This window comes from Coloeus monedula (genome assembly GCF_965178545.1).
Source record: "Coloeus monedula genome assembly, chromosome: 1".
NCBI lineage: Eukaryota > Metazoa > Chordata > Aves > Passeriformes > Corvidae > Coloeus > Coloeus monedula.
Window position 1 is genome coordinate 120,246,073 of NC_138781.1, and position 21,033 is coordinate 120,267,105.

A 21,033-nucleotide genomic window follows, 5' to 3' on the forward strand; every position below is an offset into this window, starting at 1 on the left:
TTGAAGGCCACTACTCAGCCTTGCATGAGGTGTGTAGGTAAGGATGGGAGGGGAGGGTGCAGTGGTGAAGGGAGCAGCACGGTGCTGCAGGAGGAACAGGCTAATGTGTTCCATGTGTGCTGTCTGGCACTGGAAAGGGAGGGTGCTGGGACTGGGAATCCTGCTGGGTACCAAGAGGGTTTGCTAATTTGCAGTGTGACTGGTACCTTTTTTTTCCCCCATCTTCTCTGCTGTGCTGAGGAAACCATGTCTCCTGACTGCCCTTGTTCAGGGACCTGCTCTCTGCGGGTGTGAATGGCTCCCTTCTCTCCTCTTTCACCAGCTGACACAGTGAACTCAGTGTGCTCTCAGCCAGTGAACACACATCACAAACTACCTTTTTTTTAATTACTCTTTTATTTTTCTTGCACAGTCTTAGTGGAATAACCAGGCTTGTAGTTCTTTAGCATGACAGCTACATGATAATAAGTCTCCTGCTTAAGTGCCTTACCTAAAGCCTCTTCAGCAGAAGTCTCAAAGCTGTGAATTTCCTCCCCACAGCTTGTGCCGTACCTTCACAAGGTCTGAGCTACGCAATTTAAAATCTAGAGGGGACTTACTTTATTTTTATATTGTCTTATAAATAATATATGTTTATATATATAATATATATATTGAAGAATGGTGGGGAAAAATCCAAGCATTTCCTTTTAATTTAAGACATATGGGATGATACCAAGGCAGCTATATAGCATGTAATTGTAATTTAAGATCACCACAAAGACCTAAAACTGCTTAACTAAAGACATATTTTATTGTAGGCAAATGCAGAAGCACAGCTCTTACCAGGACAGAGGTTTGTCAGTCAAGGTATGTTTCTGTAGAAATCTCACACCTGCATGCAGTGCCCATGTCAGCCTGCAAAGTGATGTGAACTTGCCTTTGTCTTTGTACTTTTGTAGATGCAGAGGAGCATGGAGTCATTGTTGTAGCTTTGTATCCCTATGAAGGCATTCATGAAGAGGACTTGTCCTTCAAAAAAGGAGAAAAACTGAAAGTTATTGAGGAGTAAGTATGACAATGTTGGTTGTATTGCAGATTTTCTTTGGCCTCATCTGATTCCCTCTACAGAGCTTTGATCTCCTACTCATATCATGGGTGTATGAATGATAAGTGAGCTCCCTTACATGTGATAATACAAAGGCTTTATGGAGTTGTTCCAGGTTGGATGGGACTTTGAGCAACCTGCTGCAGTGGAAGGCATCCCTGCCCATGACAGAAATGATCTTTAAGGTCCCTTCTAACCCAAACTGTTCTTGAGTCTATGATTCTGGGTTGGCAGCTGCCCTCAGTAACGTGACCAAACATTGATCCAGTGGACACAATGGCTTCTCAGGGGCTTGACTTCAGAGGAAAGGTTGTGCATCTCTCTCCAGCCTGGGCAAATCTCTCAGCAGACTAGAACCTAAATAATGATTTATAATTTTTCTTTCCTGTGGATACTACTGTTTCTGTTTTTCAGATCCGGAGAATGGTGGAGAGCAAAATCTCTCACAACAAGAAAAGAAGGTTTCATTCCCAGCAACTATGTAGCAAAAGTAAACACCCTGGAAACAGAAGAGTAAGTTCTCCTAGTCCCCAAATACTGGCAAGCTTCTTCACCCCGGTGGTGTATCCTTCGTGGGTGGGGAAAGAGGTGGTTCTAACTCTTTGAAATACTTTTCAGATGGTTCTTCAAAGACATAACCCGAAAAGATGCTGAAAGACAACTCCTGGCTCCTGGAAATGGTCCTGGAGCTTTCCTTATCAGAGAAAGTGAAACATTAAAAGGTAGGGTTTGGGGTGGGTTACTTTGGGTTTGATATAGAGATAAAACGATGCAGTCAATGTACACAAAAATTGGCATCAGGTGGCACTGGGTGTGGAGTAGTCGCAGTGCATCCTATTGTGTGAATTTTCTGCACTTCTGCAGGAGTGAGAAGAATGAGAAAATTACCAGAAAAAGAGAGAAGAGAGTTGCAGGCTAACACCCAAAGTTGCAATAAGGGTGGAAAAAAAAGTGTATGTGTGTGATTACACTGACAACAGCGATGGATGAAGTGGCATCTTTTCTCTTCTTAATGTTTGTGACTCCTTTACTGAAAGACATGTTACTGTAGTAGTAGCTGCTGCATTCTATAGTCTTCCATTATTGGGTCTGTATCCGTTGCTACAAGTTTAAAATTGTAGTTAGTGCATAATGAGGGTTTTCATTTCTACAGTGTAGTGGGAGTCTTTTCAGAAAGCTTTTTAGTAAAATTCTGTGCTGTAAACAGAGCACTTTGGGCTGAAAAGTTTAGTGGAGTCTCCAGGCTCTTCAGTTGGGACTTTGAGGAGAGCATGGAAAGTCCTGCCCCAGCCTCTGGACTCTGACAGTAGTCTGGATGGATATTCCAGCTGGATGCTGTAACACTGCATCTTCCAGGGGAGGACACATGAAGCCTTTCAGCAGATCATGTCTCTCCACTCCAGAGAGTAGCTTTTTTGGCCCTAGTGCTTGACTAGGTATCACTCTGTAATGGGCCCAATATCATTGTGCTCTCAGCTGAAGACTCCTAAATGAAGTTCTCAAAGGAAAACTCCTAAATTCTACATGGTGTCCTGAGAGCAAGGCAAAGAACCCTCCAGTATCACTGGTTATGTGTGTGAGGAGAGATAAGGGGGTAAGATGGTTTCTTGTCCTTTGAAAATGGACAAGAATTGCACAAGTAGAAGAAACAAAGAGTGCTGTAGCTAAGGGTAGATGCTCTCCTGCCCCAACTGAAATCCCAGATGATGTTAGGCTCCGTAGGACTGCCTAGGGACCAACAGATCTAGCAGATCAACAGGTCTGCTGTCCCTCCTGCATGCCTCAAGCCATCTCCAAACTCTCCTTTTGCTAGCTGGCCCATGACAACCAGCATGTTCCTTTTTCAAAATGCTGATCTCCAAATTTCAGCTTCTGTTTGAATAAGGTCACAGCCTTGGACTTGCTCTCCCAGCCACTTCTACTCAAGCTGGGGGACTTTCCGCAAAACTGGGCACTGAATGTGGAGCTGCCTGGAATATGAAACGTGTGAATTTGTTGAATAAGATTGAAAAAGAAAGTGTGACTGTAAGCATTTTGGTGACTGGTTCAGGGCTGGCTATTGGCTAACTTCCTCCTGTTCATTGCAAAATGCTTTTTGAGGAAATAAGGGAGTAAAAAGAAAAGCAGACAGCATGGCAATTTTCTTAGGCTCAGCTGTGCATGTGTGGACAATGTAGATTTTTGCTGTGTGTTAATGATCATTCCTTCTTTATCCACAGGCAGCTATTCTCTCTCCATACGAGACTATGATCCGGACCATGGTGATGTTATTAAGCACTACAAAATCAGGAGTCTAGACAATGGAGGATTTTACATCTCTCCAAGAATAACTTTTCCTAACATCAATGATATGATCAAACATTATCAAAGTAAGTTAGATCAGTTAGTGAATTACTTAATAGAATGCAGTCATTATTTCCTGTGAAGGAAAATAAATGCTTTCTTCTTTTCTTTCAAAGTTTTTCTTTTTTCTTTTTTTTTTTTTCCTAAGTAACTTGGGCATGCATGTTATCAAATATAAAGTAAAACTGATTGGAACCCAAGTATTGTTGTTATCACAACCAGACCTAATGATGGTTGCTCTGTGGCATACCATTGTGAAATGAAGACTGGCTTTATAAAACAATTCATCAAACTTAGGGTGATGTGAAGCTATAATAAGAATTTCCTGCCTTGTAAATAATATTTTATTTAAGAGTAATTTTTTATAATTTATTTTAATATTTTTATTATATTTTAATTTATTTAGTAATTATTTAGTAATTTATTTTAGCAGAAATACATATAGACTTCTGAATGTCATCTTGTACCTGGTGTTGAGTGTGAAACTGGTTTTATTTTTCCTGAAAATGTATTGGTTTAATTATTTATTTTTAAAGGAAGAAATATTCCATATACTTCAAAGAAATAAAATTGCACCCACATAGAATGCACATATTTATTTAAAAAAACAAATGGGGGGAAGAGGAAGGGGCAAGCTTACCTGTGTTTTAGCTGCAAAACTGACTTCTCATTCTGCATAACCTCCTGCTGGATAGCTCCAAAATACAGGTTTTTTATCTTGTAACTGGGAAGAAAGACAAGACAAAAAAAGGTAGGACATAAAATCACATGGTGATTTTTCAAAGCCATTCTGAGGACGTGGCCATGAAATTTTTCTGAATAGTTAGCTGTGTGTGCTAGGTGTTCAGCACAGCTGGAAAACCTGAGAATTATTCAACATTTATATAAAAGCTATAGCTGGTCAGTGTATGGAGAAAAAATAATGTTGACCTACTTATGCTTGCATGCACATCTGTCTGAAATCATGTTGCAAGAAAATTTAATGGCAAATTCAGAACACAGGTCCCAAACCTGACTCTAATGTGCATCTTAATCAACATAGTGTCAGTAATAAGATCTGATATTGTACTTATTTGGTGCAAATTGTACTAAAACTCCTTAATAATCTGACAGTAACCAGATGTGTGTGGTAGTTCTTTATTAAATTTGTTTCTGTATGCCAAATTTCAGATCGGAGGCACTTAAAGTTTTGTGAAAGCACCAAAAAGGCTACATTTTCATCATAGCATCTCATTATTTTGAACATTATTGTGGGCTGGTTAGTGCACACCTGCAATTAAGCCATGTTTGTCTCGAGTTGCGAGGCACAGAAGTGTAACGTATTTTGTATTTTTTTTTTCTTTGAACACCAGGGCAATCAGATGGCTTATGCAGAAAGTTGGAAAAAGCTTGTATTAGTCCCAAACCTCAAAAACCATGGGATAAAGATGCATGGGAAATTCCACGGGAATCAATTAAATTAGTGAAGAAACTTGGAGCTGGTCAGTTTGGAGAAGTCTGGATGGGTAAGTTTATTCTTTTGAAATGAGCATTTAACTCTGAAGGAAGTTTCAGTCATTCAAAAAAAATAGTGGACATGAACCTGGTCCTATATAGTTGTAAAAAAGCAAAATCAGGCCCAGAATACACCTTCTTGTGAGGAGAGGGTGCTTGTAAAAGGAGGTAGATACCTGACAAGGAAGTGGAACAAATCCTCTTGGTGTCTTTTAAAGGAAAAAATTGTGAGTAAGCCCTGTAATTTAGAAGGTCCAAGACAATAGAGTTTTTGTTATGTTTTGAGGTGGAAATAGAAGGTTATAGTAAGATGTTGCTCCTGAATCTCAAAATGGATGAGCCTCTCAGAACTTTGTTTCAAATCAGAAAGTGTTAAAGAACATGAAATAAAAAGAAACAATGTCTTTTAGTGAATTGTATATAAAGATTTCATTGTCCATTTGTGAAGAAGATGCCTCCTGCAATGCAGTGCATGGTACTGCAATACTGGGTGAACAAAGGGAACAGACTTAACCCAAGAGTATTGTCTGCCAGTGTGCTGCTCAGAGAGTAGGTGATTTATGTAGTAAGAAGACTAGAGATTGAACAGCCCATACCTTGAATCATCAGGCAAGACCCAAGTAATAAAACTGTCATAAGACTTACAAGTTGTAAACATTAATATATACCCAGCAGAAAAATGTTAGCATTAATTATTGTAACCTGAATAACCTGCTTTGTTGGCTTACAAGCAGTATTTCCTCAGCCTTAGTGACTTCCTATTGGCCAGGGGCTATGCCCAGTGTCACATTCTGTGAAAATGATTTCATCATCTTGCTTGTGAAATGCTGTCTGTTCTGACATCAGAGTATTCTTTTGGCTTCCTTATTGCATGCTCTGTGCACTATTCATTGCTTACACACTTTTGCCAGTTACCATCTTATTTGAGGTAAGCTATATCTTCCCCCCAAAATCTTCATTAAGATGTTTTCTTCGGGCCAAATCATTCTCTTAACCTTTCCCTGAATCCCTTTTTGGGACTCTATGTTTAAATAGAAATAAATTTGTTACAGTTATAATAAATGATCAGATTATGGTGATGATGATGATTATTATCAATTTTAAGGCCTAAAATTCTATAAGCAGAGCATTTCTGAGCATCTTGAAAGTGTATCCCAAGGGTTGCTAGAAGACACAAAACTATGAAAGGGTCTCTGATAATCCATGGGATGTGTCAGTCTGACAGGAAAGTCATTGCTTTGAAGAGATGCTCTCATCTATAAAAGCAAAGAACAGACTGGTGCTGTTTGAGTGGCAAATTACACACACACAACTACAGTGTCAATCAGAAAGCTGTAATTCAGTCATAGGTGCAATCTTCACATAAAAATAAATCACATAAAAAGTGCAAGCAACACATCTCTTTAATATCATATAATATAGCCAAGTTCAGCCTTTTATCTGCCTTCACGAGAAAAGGCTTAAGAAACCCTCTAGCTATGATATACATGAATGACAATTAGATACTAGTCAGGACAAGTGTCAACCATTGTGCAGTTATTTCTGTCTAATGAAGCAGGGCAACAAATGTTTAACTTACACTGAAACACGGTGGAAGACTTTGTGGTAGGAGATAATCACCTACTTGAAAATGCAGATAATTTTGAGAAGTGAATGCTTCAGCACATACACACAGAAAAGAATAAAACTTTAAAAAGGTGTTCTGCTTCAAGATGCTTCCTCTTGTTTGTGTCATTATTTTAACATCTAAATTGGGCCTGAACCCTATGTCTGAATTGCTGCACTGTGAGAAAAACTAATGTACTGTGAAAGCGATCGCTGCATTTCCTCTTCTTTGCTTTCTTTCTGAAGTGAAAGAAGATGATTTGCATGGCACAGATCCTCTCAAATCAGGAGCATGGTTAGTCTTAAAACCAGGGAATTTCAAGCTGGAAAAGCATATTAAGTCAGCTGTGTGATGCAGGGTGTCAGCAAACACTGTGTATTGTAATGATCACCCAGGGACTTGGGGAGTTATGTAGAGGTACTGAGAAATAACCTGGTTGCTATGCTCTCCTAATTCAAGAGCTGGTTGTTACACTGCCTCGTCACAGAGAACAAAATTATTTTTCAGGCACAGTGTGAATTAGAGAGAAATATTGGTCCATTGTTTAATTACTAAATAAATTTCTTCTTGATAAAGGATACTCAGAATTTCAGAGGGAAAATAGTGTCCCACTCAGAGGAATTGTGCTTTTGAGTAAAGAAGGATGTACAGCTACTGGACAAAGTCCAGCAAAGAGTCACAAAGATGATGAGGGGACTGGAGCACCTCTCTTTTGAGGGAAGGCTGCGAGAACTGGGACTGTTCAGCCTGGAAAAGGCCCAGGGGGATCTTATGAGTGTATGTAAATAGCTGAAGGAGGTATGCAAAGTGGATGGAGCCAGGCTCTTCTGAGTGGTGCCCAGTAGCAGGGCCAGGGGCAGCAGGCACAAACTGAAGCACAGGAGGTTCCTTCTGAACACTCACTATGTGAGTGCCCAAGCCCAGAGATGTTGTGGTGTCTCCATTCTTGGAGAGAACCCAAAGCCAACTGGACACAATCCTGGACAACCATCTCTTGGTGCCTCTGGGGGTGATGGACACAGACGCCTTCCGCAGCTCCCTTCTGCGATTTTGAGAGATATGGGAATATAGAGATAATGCTGATACTGCAACGTGAAGATATGCAAGTATGTCTTTTATAGTATTTTCTTTTTAGTATTTCCAGAACTACTTTCTGGGCTTCCATGTTGACATCTTCCTCTTGAACATTTTGGAGGAAATTAACTTATATTATGGAAGGATTAAGAAAAACCTAGGAACAAAAAGCAGGCCTCCATGTGCCCCAAGCACTTGGCTGTGTTCCTGGATGACCTGTGCAGAGAATCTGTATTATGGAATGGCCAAGTGAAACTCCTCCATCTCTGAAGCATTGCTATTACACAGGGAAAAGTTGGTATCGGTTTTCCGGTTTTGTCTATCAATACAAGTGCCATTTTACACATTTTATAGAGATTTTCTGGGTTGAGGCTACTGAGTTAATGTTTACGTGTGAATTTGGTCATCAGTTGTGCTGACCTGATGGACAGAAACAGCATGATAGAGTTGTGTTCACACTTCATGCACTGCACCATGGAAGTGGTTAGAATGCTGCAGCCTGGGCTTTCTGCCTTCACATTTAATGGGCTGCGTGGAGACGAGTGAGAAACGGAGCCACTGCTGCATTATTCTGTTCTGCAGCTGAAGGATGGCTGCAGTCGGTGTGATGCCTTTTCCTGGTCTTAAAAATCAAGAGTCATACACAGTTAGAAGGGGGAAAGGGATTTTATCTTGGTATTTATTTTAAGGATCTTTAGCTGCACACGTCCAGGTCATATGCATCAAATGAATGCCTCCGCTAAAAGATCTGGTATAACATTCTAGGTTTTACTAATTAGCATATCTATCAAAGATTCCCCAATGAGAGGCTCAAATGAGTCCCCTCCCCAAGGAGCCGTCCCCTGGATAGTTCTGTCTTAATTTATAGAATGTGTTCTGGAGAGGACCTTGAGGTCTGAGGCACACTGATCCCTAGATACGAAGCTTCTAAAATGTTTAGTCTCTTAGCTTGACAAACAAGTCCAAATATGTAAAGAAAAAGCACTAGAAATACAAAAGTTATAAAAAAGGTATAACAGGGGTATAAAAGAAAAGGCAAAAAATCTTCATGGCATCAGGTGAAGGAGTGAAGTGCTGACATGCAAATGGATGCAGAGAAGCTGCTGTTCCTCAGTCTCTTCCCCACTACCTCTTCCAATAGTAACTGCTCCAGCCATTATCTGCCTTCTAGCAGTGTCATACCTCCACAACTCAAACAAGTTGTTCCCAGTGTACCCTGCAGGGAACTACTGCAAAAGTAGAGGAAGGAGAAAGCTGCATACTACAGGCTTGTTCACAAAGTTGTCCATCTTCAGTCCTGTTCAGAAATAGTAGGCTCAACCTCAATTGTCTATTATAAGTTTGTATCACATCTTGGCCTGTTTAAGCCCATGAAAGTATCTGGGGACAACCTTGCTGTGCAAGATACTACTCTGTCAAAATAATAGTAATCAACTCCAAAATGAATACCTGAAACACTAAATTTTTTTGAGAATTCCATTCTAACACGTAGAGAAGAACATGTCTCGTTGTGTGAGACATCATCACACACTCCTCAGACTTTCATACTATTGCTTGCTTCACATTTGATTTGTAACAGTAGCTAAAACTGCAAAGAGACTCACTTCCTGCCATGGTATGAAAGGTTTTTAGAGCATGGAGTTCAGTGCATCTGGGCAGCTACTTTAGTGATGTGATGAACCAGAGCAGCACTGCAAGAGCAGGGTCTATGTTTTATGCATTTTTATTCCTGGTGTGAACTGATATGATGTGAATCATGATGCTCTGTGGTATTAATAATCCATAAAGAGAATTCTCAAGCAGGGCTAAGAGGAAAGTTAACAAGGCAAATGCAGCCATTATGGTGTATTTTATTAATGAGTCACATCTTGCTTGCATCTCAGGTGTAAAAGATTCTCTTATTCAATAATCTCTGAATTAGAATATAAGTAATATGTGCTTTGGAAGTGTATTTTCTTCTGGAGCTGTTAGAGCATGCTCATAGAGTTAATGGCCACCTTGTTTTGCTGTCCCATCCCTCCTAATACCTGATGAAATAAATGAACCGGAGAGAAATCAAGATCAGTTACCTCTACTGCTCTCACCAGCTATTTGTTTTGTGTGTTACCACCAGAGGGTCAGGGTAGACTTTTTTTACCGCAGAAAACCTCAGTGTCACAGAGGTGTTGTAGTAAAGCAAACTTTCTGTAAGAAAGTGCCGAGTTGGATGGATATCTTTAGGGAATGTAAAATACTGTTACATAGTTAATGTTAAGTGTTTTGGTCATAAGTGCTTCACAGAAATGCTGTATTAATTAGTATGTTCACTAGAGAATTCAACAAATTGAGACTGAAGCTCATGCTCTGTTTTAGGGTATGGATAGAATATTAGAAATTCTACAAATAATCGTTCTACTTCTTAAACAGAGAGAAGTATATTTAATATCTGTTGTTCTGACAGATATAAACTGTATACCTGAGCTTTAACAGAAAATTTGACCTGTAGCTGTAATTTCTTACTATTAGGTAATTTAAAGAAATTTCTTTGTTATGTTTTGATCTGCCCATGTTTGGAAAAATAGATTTAATAATCATGCAGGTGAATATTTTGTGACTGGCATAGTGGCTTTTCTCAAAAAAGATGCAGTGGTTAGAGCGATCACGTAAGATATGGAAACTAGGTCCATGCTTTACCACTGATTTCTTTTGCTGGATGATAAATAGCATAAGGAAATGGTGTATTCCAGTTTAGAGGTGTGTCCATCATGGTGATGATTCTGATTGTTGCTGAATAAGGAAATGAGGCTATTTCATTGAGTCATGAAAGTTTTACCTCTTCTGAGAAATATTTCTACAGTGTTGCAATGGGTATGGTGGGGGATAAAAGTTGCATTTATATCCCTCTTTCTCTCTCTTTAATTTCTTTATTTTTCAAATTAAATGACTTCACAAGATAAACTTCAGGATCAGTGCTTGCTACTCTATTTTTAAATGCTATTTTAACATTTATTTAATGTTTGGGAAACATTAAATCTGAAAATCATTCACTGCTTTTCTCTTTACTGATAGTTTCTCTTTATATAGTTAGAATGTTGCATTAGAAGGTTTGATAAACAGAGAAATGAACGACAGCCGCAGTCTCCTCTAGTCTTGGCATGGGCTGTGTGATAAGAAGTTATCACATTTTAAATCTTGTGCTGAATACTGCAGGATTGCAGTCCTGGCAGCGTGTCCCTGTTGGTCACGAGAACCATTTGACTGCACCTTCCCGTAATGCTCCATTTCAGCACTAAGGGTTACAGGAAGGATTATAAGCATGAGACTGGCATGCATTAAATAAGTGTAATCATGGGATTTAAGATACTTCAGAATCTTGCAGTCGGTCCTTGGGCTCTATTGTTCTGAGGCAGTTTGAGTGGACATTCATTGAAACATGACCAAGTATTTTATGGGCTACTTGTGAAAAGAAACTTGGTATGAAGTAAGATCATTTGCTTGCTTTATTTTTTTTTAGATAACTGATTTCTAAAAATAGGGAATGGATCATTTTTCTCTGTAGTGCTGTATAAGTTGCAAAATAAAATGGAATTCTAGCATAAATATTTGTGCTACATCTGGCACTTGCTTTCAGGCTCTTAGCTATTCCTGGAATCCAACCTCACCTGCTTTACAAATTCCTGCTAGTCGGGACACTGTGGGGTGCAGAGTGATTTCAAGTGCACTGACCGTGTTCCCTCCTTGTAGGTTACTATCATAACAGTACAAAAGTGGCTGTGAAGACTCTGAAGCCTGGAACAATGTCTGTGCAAGCCTTCCTGGAGGAAGCCAACCTCATGAAAACACTTCAGCATGATAAGCTTGTTAGGCTTTATGCTGTAGTGACCAAAGAAGAGCCTATTTATATTATAACAGAATTCATGGCAAAAGGTGAGAAAAACATTGGATCTGCATGCTGATTTGGGCTGAGGTAGAGTTAATTTTCTTCCCAGTGTGTTTTGGGTTTGTGCTGAACACAGTGATGATAATACAGAGATGTTTTCGTTGTTGCTGAGCAGGGCTCACACACAGCCAAGGCCTTCTCTGCTTTTCGTGCTGCCACGCTGGTGAGGAGGCTGGGGGTGCATGGGAGGGTGGGAGGAGACAGAGCCAGGACAGGTGACCCCAACTGACCAGAGGGATATTCCAGACCAGATGGCATCATGTTCAGTATGTAAAGTGGGGGGAAGAAGGAGGAAGGAGGCACATTTGGAGTGACAGTGTTTGTTTTCCCAAATAACCATTACACATGATGGGGCCCTGCTCTTCTGGAGATGGCTGAACACCTGCCTGCCCGTGGGAAGCAGTGAATTAATTCCTTGTTTTGCTTTGCTGGTGTGCACAGCTTTTGCTTTTCCTTCTCCTAGTAATCTGTCTTTATCTCAGCCCATGAGTTTCCTGCCTCTTACCGTTCCGATTCCCTCCCTGGTGGGAGTCCCACTGGTGGAGAGTGGGTGTGCAGCTGCGTGGGGCCTGGTTGATGGCTGGAGTTAAACCACAACAATCTGCAAGCAGTATTTTAGTGAACTCTTCTGGTTCTCCTAAACTAGTTCCCTTTCTTTTTAAAGAAAGGAATGATATATATATTTATATATTTTTTTTTTTTTTTTTTTTTTTGAATATTCAGATATTAAGGGAAGGAGCACTTATCCTTAAGATGGGCTAAGGCTTTAATTTTATGATCCATTGCTGCATTTGTGAGATAAACCATTTTTACATTTTCTTAAATGCAGCATTTTCAATTGTTTCTGAATTAGAGGATAACCCCCAGAATAACTCCAGTTCCTTTGGACTCCCTACCTAACTTGTGTTTCTGGTATCATAGCAAGGCAATTTAAACAAACCTCAGGAATTGCCTTATTGCGGTCCTTGAATTGATAAAGGTGTGTGTAATAAAATGAATGAGAAACGGTCCTGCAAGGATGGCTGCACTACTAGAAAAGGACTTTATAGAGCATTACTACACAAAATCTGCAAAGTTTCCTTCTCAGATTATCTTGGGTGGTAGTTTTTCTTGTTTTGTTCTGTTTTCAAGCAATTTTGCCGGTAACTTCATGAACAAAAGTTGAGGCACTTGGAAAGGATTGATGTAGGTGATTCTCCTGACAGCTTTCCTGATGGTCCATAGAGTAGGTTACTTATCAAACTCAACACCATTGAACTGAGGGATGGTCTGATGGGAGTTTTCTACAGCCTGGAAAATGGCAGAACTTGAATGTCTGACATTCTGATTTGGGTGTTCCTGTTGTTAAATCATGCAAAGAGACTGTCTTACTGTAGTCAACTTGAAAATACATCAAAACACTTCACTGCATCAGTTTTGTGATCCAGAAAACTGGGGAAATAATGTGACCTTTATTTTTGTAATAAGCTGCACTGGCTTAATCTTCCTCTATCTTAACAGGAAGTTTGCTGGATTTTCTGAAGAGTGAGGAAGGAAGTAAATTGTTGCTTCCAAAGCTAATCGACTTCTCTGCTCAGGTAAAGTTTAAGAAATATGTTCAGAATTAATGGGGGTTATTCCTCTCAGAGTCTGAAACTTGCACTGGGCCATTTTATCCTAAGGAATTTTTGCATTAAAAAAATGTAAGTTACAAATAAATTTTTATTAAATATGGTTATTTGAAAGGAGGAAATGGATAAAAGAGGTTTCAAAGGGAATATGTGGTTAGGCTTAACTCGTAGATACTGCTCGTGACCTGCTTAGATGGCAGCAGCACCCAGCTGCCTTCTTTTGTGAAAAGGCTGCTTTCAATTTAAGCAGCTACAAGTTGAAAGTGTAAGGACAAGTTTGTGAGTTTTCACTTAGCAGATACCCTCAGTGTTAATAAATGTGTCATATTTTTTACTTCTTAGGTTAACTGGTCAAACTCCTCTTAACTTCAGTGTACTCTTCTTGATTTCAAGTTCTTTAGTAAACTATTATGAAATGGTGTTTCAGGTACTAGTACATGATTTATGAACCAGGATGTTTGTTTCAAACTATACAAGTTATCTCTGTCTTAAATGAAACCTGAAGAGAGAGACTCCAGAGCAATTTGTGTGTCAAAGCCTGAACCAAAGGTCACAGAGCCCGGTGTTCTGTCTTGGGCAGTTATCAGAATTAGGTGTCCAGGGAGGCATGTAACAAAAGTAGAGTAATAATTCTGCTTTTGCAGGTTGTATTTCATGTTAGTAGTAGGTAATTATGGCATTTCTGGTAGGTTATTTCAAACCAACCTTTTGAGGTAGGTTTTTTATGCACAAGAGTTTGCAGATTCTTGTACCCTATTATGTTAACTTGTTATAACTCATGAGGAAAGATGGGAAAATATTAAAAGATGTAATAAAGCATTAGAGATTTATACCAAAAATTCACAGTATTATGTAAATGTTTTATGTAATTGTTGCTATACAAATAATTATAAGATTATATGTTAGGAGTACTTCTTTAGCAAGAGAATTGTCAAACACTGGAACAGCCTTCCTAGAGGGGGGATCAATGCCCCAAACCTATCATATTCTAAGAGTCATTTGGTCGATGCCCTTAATACATGCTGTACCTTTTGGTTAAAGTGGCCTGAAGTGGTCAAGCAGATGACTAGATGATCACTGGAGGTCCTTTCCAACTGGAACTATTCTATTCTATAGTATATTATATATCACATATCCTTATACAGATGTTCAGTATATCAAATATAGATTTTTATTTCATGTAGACTCCATGAAAGAGCTATTTTTGCTGTAATTGTTGGTTTAGTGTGGCTGTAGGCTCTCTAAATTTTCCAAACTCTTTGGGTAATTTGTCCTTGAGAATTTATTTTTAGTGGCATAAAAGCTTTGTAGATGTGGAAAACCTGCTGGATCTCAGGTCACGGTCTGAAGAGATGAGTAATAGTGGACAGAAAAGAAAATAAAAGGTAGCTTTGAAAATAGTGTGTAAAATTCAAGAGAGAAAAGAATATCTGTGAGCAGTGATATGAAAGGAGACCTGAGATGTGGAGAGAAAAGCACACGTGGTTTCACAGAAGACCTTGTTATTGGAGTTAAGGATGTTGTGTTCATTTTAAATTAATACTGTGTTTTTAGAAATTTAAGGCTTAAGAAGGTTACTGAACTAGAGAGCAACTCTGTGTACAACTTGGGTAAATCACTTCAAGATAACAGGGGCCAGAGATTGTCATTCACAAAGCTTTGAAGGTCAGGTCACTTCAAAGGGACATCATTTGTCACCCTGATCTGACAGCAACCTCTCAGAGCCAGTTCCTGCCCTTGGCCCCAGAGGCCAGGACCTTGTGCTTCACAGGTGATAGGAGAAGTCCCTCTTGTCATATAAGATGTAGACCATCAACAGAAATTCCTGAGTCTGCCTTGCAAAAGGGATGTTCAGGAATGCCTCTCTGAGGATTTCTGGCTGAGACCCAAACAAAACTTTGGAACAGGGATACCAGGATTTTTCTTACGAAAGGAATTTGTAGGGTTTTTGAGCACATTTGTAAAGAGCCCTTAATGCCACTGTGTGATAACAGGGCTGTGTGGAATAGACTTGCAGGCTGCATGTGTGTGATTCCAGACCAGAGATTTTCCTCTAAACAACACAGATGTTCCACCAGTCTTCTCTGACAGTCTGAATGTTAATTGATGGGTCTTTAGGGCAAAAGATGGACAAAAATCTTTTCAGACCTCTGCTGAGGTAACCTGTGGATCACACTTTTCCAGAATGTAGGCTGTGTATAAAGGAGAACACAAAATGTGTGTAGTATTTTTGGTGTGACTCTGGTTTGTATAAATGGAACGCTCATTTATTCTTACAGAAGTGATGTTAACCTCTTTGCAGAGCTAAGGCAAAAGAAATTTGGAGAGATGTTTCAGAAGAGGTTAAAAATAACATGGAGGGAAGCTTGTGGTGAAGTTCTTAAAAAAGATCAGGCTTTTTTTTTTTTTTTTCTGGTGGACACATGCTTGAGCTCTTCATTACTCTCTGATCACACCATTCTGGCAGGGCAGTTTGCCAGGCTATCCCAGCTTCTCAGGAGTACTGAAAATGCAAGAAATGGTAGCTGAGCATTCACCTATTTTTGCCTTCACATGTCTGCGATGTTACATGACACAGGAGGGACTGGGAATGGGAGAAAGGGAGAGGAGGATGTGGTCTCTGTGACTATTAGCTGGCTAAAGAATATGGTACAGGTACTTGTGTAGGAAAACCCCAGCTGAAGCTGATTTTCCAAGTGAAGAGCACTGTGGGTTGTTGTTTGCATTGCCAGGCTCTTGGTTAGTGCCCCACTCACTGAGCTCATTACGCCTTTGCCTTGAAGAGTCTTGCAAAAAATATGTGTTTGCTAGAGGTGAAACATTCTGACTTTGCAAAATGAGGACTGCTCCTCTAGGTGAAATAAACAACTTTTAAAAAGTAAGGGTTTTTCAAGCAAGTGATCAAATACATTCCTGCTCTAATATACTGACTTTGCTGTCTAGTTAGGTGAACACACCTGCTGATGGCCATTTTTGGCAGAGATAGCTGTTACTGGGTTAGGCTTACATCTGGTGCCTACTTTAACTTAGAGCTGTGGATTCTGGGTTTTGATGGGTCTCTTTCTGTAGTAATGGTCATGATTTATAAAATTAAGTTTGTGGAGAAGATGGCAAGAAGGTAGTGCTAGGAAGGTGGTCCAGCTCAGTTTCTAAAGCAACCTGCCCTCTGACAGAGCTGAAGAATCTCTTGTGTTTCAACCAGCGCATGTGAGTAGGAGCTGGGGGAATCTAGTGTTAGATATGCCCTGGCAAAGACAGTTTTATCCATTAGAGATGAATGCTAGAAGTCTCTGAAATGAGAATGATTTAAGGGAAACTGAGTTTTGTAAACATATCTTCAAGCACATACTATCTGCTTTAGTACAGAGCAGAGCTGTGGCACCTCCTGTAGAAGTCAGTACCAGCCTGCCTCCTTCAGCACTAAAGCAACAGGAAAACTCAGGTTTTTTTGAGTTGGTTTCTGTTGTGCCCCAGAGACAATTTACCAGAAGAGCCTCAATTTCTTTCCTTCACATTTCTTGAATTCATAATTGTTCCTGTTTGATGAGATCTGCTGGAAGTGCGTGACACGAATTCAATGAACCTTTTGTGTGTGCAAACTCTTCCTGCTTCTTATGCAAATCCGTTCTCTTCCATGTAGGACACACATGCATAGTGGCTGTGGTTAGGAAAATGATACCTGTTTTTACTAAACAAACTCATAACTTTCGAAAGGGTCAAAGCTTTGTCCTAAAAACAGTCTTTCTTCTTCCCCATGCAGTGCTGGTACTTTCATTAATTCTTCTGTGATCTACAGCTTGACTGGAAACTTCTTTCTGACTTCTAAGGCTACAGTGCCATTGAAATAATAGTAAACTTAGAATAAAATTAATAGAGATTTTTGATGCAGTATTTTAATCCCTCTCTACCCTCTTTTTTAAAGTCATAGTAGAAAGTCATACCTAGATTACAATTAATTTAAAATCTCATTTGGCATTGTGACATTTCCACTGCATATTCCTTTTCAGGCTTCTTTGATTTTTAATGATACACTCTAACGTTCCAGTGCATAATTATATACATTACTTTTATAACAATTTTTTTCCCTGTGAGTCTGCTTTGACTACATAGCTGCTTGACTGGGGCTAGAGGAATATGATTTTGCAACTTTTCCTGACTTCACCTTTAGGATAAGCACTGCTGCGAACTGAAAATTGTCATTACACTGATGTATCATTTGAAGATATGTGTCTTTTGCAACAGTTTCCAGTGGCCAGATACAAAGGGTCTACACCCTCTTCATAGAGTCACGTGAAGATGAAGTGTCTTTTTGAAAACTCTGTGATCAAAAAGTAAATTTTATTTTATTATGCATCTGGACATTATTGAAAGGTACAGTTATTGAAAGGTTGATCCCAGACCAAAACAGCCCTGTCCAGATCAATAGCACCTCCACTTCAAACCTTTCAAAGCTGCAGACGGTTTGTAGTGAGGCTTCTCCCTAGGAAGTGAGAGAATTACCAGATTTAAGGCAGCGCGGAACTCAGGGTATGCTCCATTATTTCCTCTGCTTAAAGTGCACCAACAGGATGTTTGTGTCTACCCTAAGTGTTTTGAACTCATTCCAGTCTGATTTTTGGGTTGCTTCACCTGTTTGGCAAGAGCATCCCACCAAGCTGTGGGCCCGAGCAGCCCACATGGGCAGCTGGGAGTAGCTCTGAGGCCACTGTCCCACACCCATCGCGACTTTCAGCTGAAGCTTTACAGAGGTTGGCTTATGGAGGGATGGATTTCTCCTGGAGCACTTTCCTTTCATTCCTACCCTGGGTGCATAGTTCCTAGTATGTAGAGATTTGTTTGGGTTGTTTTTAAAAAGATTTAATTTGGGTATTTCTGAAAGTGTGTCAGTGGTTCATTAAAGGTGATGGGGAACTGCTCCTTCTTGGCAGTAATGCTTGTGCAGTGTAGGCAGAATTCTCTTTTAAAGGCCACAAAACCTGTTCTTGAAGCCCAAATTAGCTTTCCCATCCTGCTCCTGAATAGAAGTTACGTGTAGCTGAACAGTCTTGACAGGTACCAATGATCATTAAAAGAGAGGGGAAAAAGGCTTTAATTTTCTTTTGTTCATATGAATTTCTCTAGCATTAACATTTCATTTGGCAATGAAAACCCAACAATAATCGTTAGAAGTTATCACGTGGGCTCTGACACCCATTCCCTCAATCAAAAAATCTCAATTTTTTTCTTTCTTCTTCTTCTATAAGCAAAGGTTTAGTGTGACCAGATGTGTGAATTCAGTTGTTTAGTCACTGTGTTTCCCCTCCTTCTCCCGTTCAAAATTCCTTGCTGTTAATTTTTTCCTATTTTGGAATCTTCTGCATTTTTCAGTGAATCTAGCACAAATAAGAGAAAGTAAGGTCTTTCAATGGCTTTTCTTGGTTGGACTTGGAAAATAAATATTACTATCACAGATGTTTCTTTTGTGAAGTGATTCTTCATTCCCTATCCAGCAGTTTACCCAAATGTTAAATCTGTGCAGGGAAGAAGGTGCTTGTGGTGTTTGATGTATTTCTGGTGGTATTACCAGACCTGTCTGCATTTTGGGTGTCTCTGCCATGCTGACCAGTCCAAACTCAGCATCAATCTTACAGCAAAAACTTCCCATTCGTCTCTGCTTCCTCCCCAAACCCAAGTAATGGCATGGGGAGGAGAGAGAGGCAGAGCAGACTCTAAATTAAATACTGCTCTTCTGTTGTGTCAGTAAGTCCCTAAAAAACTCTCTGTGGCAATTATTCACTAGTAGTTACTTCTTTCATTATTAAATGCTTTATTTATTTCTAGAAAATGTGAAATGCAGGTGTTGCTCATTCTCTTCATCAGGGTTTCTTCTTGGTTTAGTGTGAGAACCCCCCTGCATTGTACAAGGGCAATATCACACTTCTCTAAAGAATATATCTGACTGTAAGAAGAAGTTTGCAGTGGAAGGAAGTGGGAGGGCAAGTGGCTCTATTTTTCCATTGCTTAAACTGAAAAAGAGGAACAAAGACTGTGTAGTTTTGTGTTGTAAGTGGTGGCAGTGTGTGCCCTGGCAGTACCCCTTGGGGACTTTTAAAAAACGAATAAGCAGAAGTGATGTTAATGTTCTTTTCAAATTTGGCCAGCTGCTCATGCCTGCTTTACTGCACAGCTGAAAGGAGCACTTCTGGTGCTGGGGAGGGATCTGTGCACTTGTCTGCTCCTGAGGTGGAGAGGAAGGAGCCTGTGATGAAGGTGCCAGGGACTGGCACTGGTGAAGCACCCTCACTGCTTTACTGCTCCTCCATTGGCAAATCTGAGGACTTGGCTGTTCCCCAAATCATGTGGCCAAGAGGGGTCTGTCCCCCACCTGCAGACATCCCAGAGAGGTACCTGTGGCACAGGTGGAACCATGGCCCTTGGCTGGGAATGTGCCGTCAACATGCTGGCAAGGAAGATAAAAACCGATGGCTCCCAAGCATGGGGTTTCTTTTTCTTTTTTCTTAGCTCCTCTTAAATTTTGGACAGAGTACAGTCTACACTTCAGTTTTATTACTATGAGTTTAGAAACTACTCTTTCAATTTTTTTTTTTTTTCCTGAAAACGAAAATGTTTTTCTTCAGGGAAAAAAAAAGGTAGTGTGGAAAAAAAATCATCCCCTGTGCATATTTTGAGGATATTAATCCTCTTTAATTTGGTTTGGAAATCAATTTGGACTGCTGAAATGCAGATTATATTTACTTATGATACTATCTGAGTGCTGGCTGTTGCCAAACACTCCGCATGTATGAACAGGTACATGTTGTTGTAGAGGAGAATAAAGTTGTTTCCCCTATCTTAGTAATTGTTTCCTGATTGTCCAGGCCTATTCTGGGTAAATAGGAAACTGTTGGGTTTTTTTAACTTTCTCTGCACTTTATCAGTACCTGCTTCATCAGAACACCTGTATCCTAAGTGATTAATTCCTTCTATTTTCTTAGTATTTAGAAAATAAACTGGTTAATAATTTAGGAAAGAGGATATTTTAATAGAGATCTTAAGAACATTTTTTTCAAGATTCTGTTTCAGGAAATGTCTTTCATACATATCTAATCCTGCCAGCTGTTATTCACCCAAATAATTCTTTCAGAGCTGCTACTGTAAGCAGAGTTTTGCAGGACTGGATCTGCACATAGGTTTTCCATGGCAATCCTCCCTTTCCTAGCTTCCATCTAAAAAATGCACCAAAGACACCAATAATGAATAAATGTGGTTTTGCTGATACCTTTGAAGAAAGAGGGGTCAGACGTGCTAATGGAGCTGTATGGTATTGACATATCAAAGTAGCTGTTCTTTTGGTTACAGATTGCAGAAGGGATGGCATACATAGAAAGAAAAAATTATATCCATCGAGATTTGAGAGCAGCGAATGTTCTGGTTTCAGACTTACTGATGTGCAAAATTGCTGATTTTGGACTAGCGAGAGTCATCGAAGACAATGAATACACAGCGAGGGAAGGTGAGTATCTTTAGCTTTGTCTTTAAAGCTTCAGCCTCTGGGAGGCAGTGAGGCTGTGTCTAACAGAAATACGGTTACCAAGGACAGAAAGTGCCCTAACAGCTTCCTAGGGACAGCATTCCAATGCCAACAACTTCTAAAACGAATAAAAGAAACCAATAACCTTTCTGGGCTGCCCAGGCTTTTTGATGAGTTTATTTTAAATAAATTTGAAAGACAAAGACAAACCGAGAGTACTTAACTGCACACAATTTTCTACATTGAACAAAGTAATTGCACAGTCACAGCTTCCATCTCACAGAATTAAAAGCCAAGAAACTGTGATCTTATATGCTCTTAACATCCTTAAGTGCCATATGGACCTCCTTTCACTTAGGGAAAGGAAGAAACCCTAGCAGGTGTAGTTGC

General features: G+C 39.7%; 1 protein-coding gene across 2 annotated transcripts in view; it reads left to right on the forward strand.

The window, feature by feature from the left end:
• LYN (LYN proto-oncogene, Src family tyrosine kinase) overlaps positions 1-21,033 on the forward strand; it is a gene marked incomplete at its 5' end in the record, with an annotated part of 50,295 nt that overhangs the window by 21,630 nt on the left and 7,632 nt on the right. For both annotated transcript variants that reach the window (XM_082302295.1, XM_082302296.1), the window contains 9 exons: positions 801-849; positions 942-1,047; positions 1,502-1,600; positions 1,706-1,809; positions 3,307-3,456; positions 4,783-4,935; positions 11,328-11,510; positions 13,024-13,100; positions 20,472-20,625. In XM_082302295.1, coding sequence (XP_082158421.1) covers positions 801-849; positions 942-1,047; positions 1,502-1,600; positions 1,706-1,809; positions 3,307-3,456; positions 4,783-4,935; positions 11,328-11,510; positions 13,024-13,100; positions 20,472-20,625 — 1,075 coding nt within the window. The remainder of the gene's footprint in view (positions 1-800; positions 850-941; positions 1,048-1,501; positions 1,601-1,705; positions 1,810-3,306; positions 3,457-4,782; positions 4,936-11,327; positions 11,511-13,023; positions 13,101-20,471; positions 20,626-21,033) is intronic.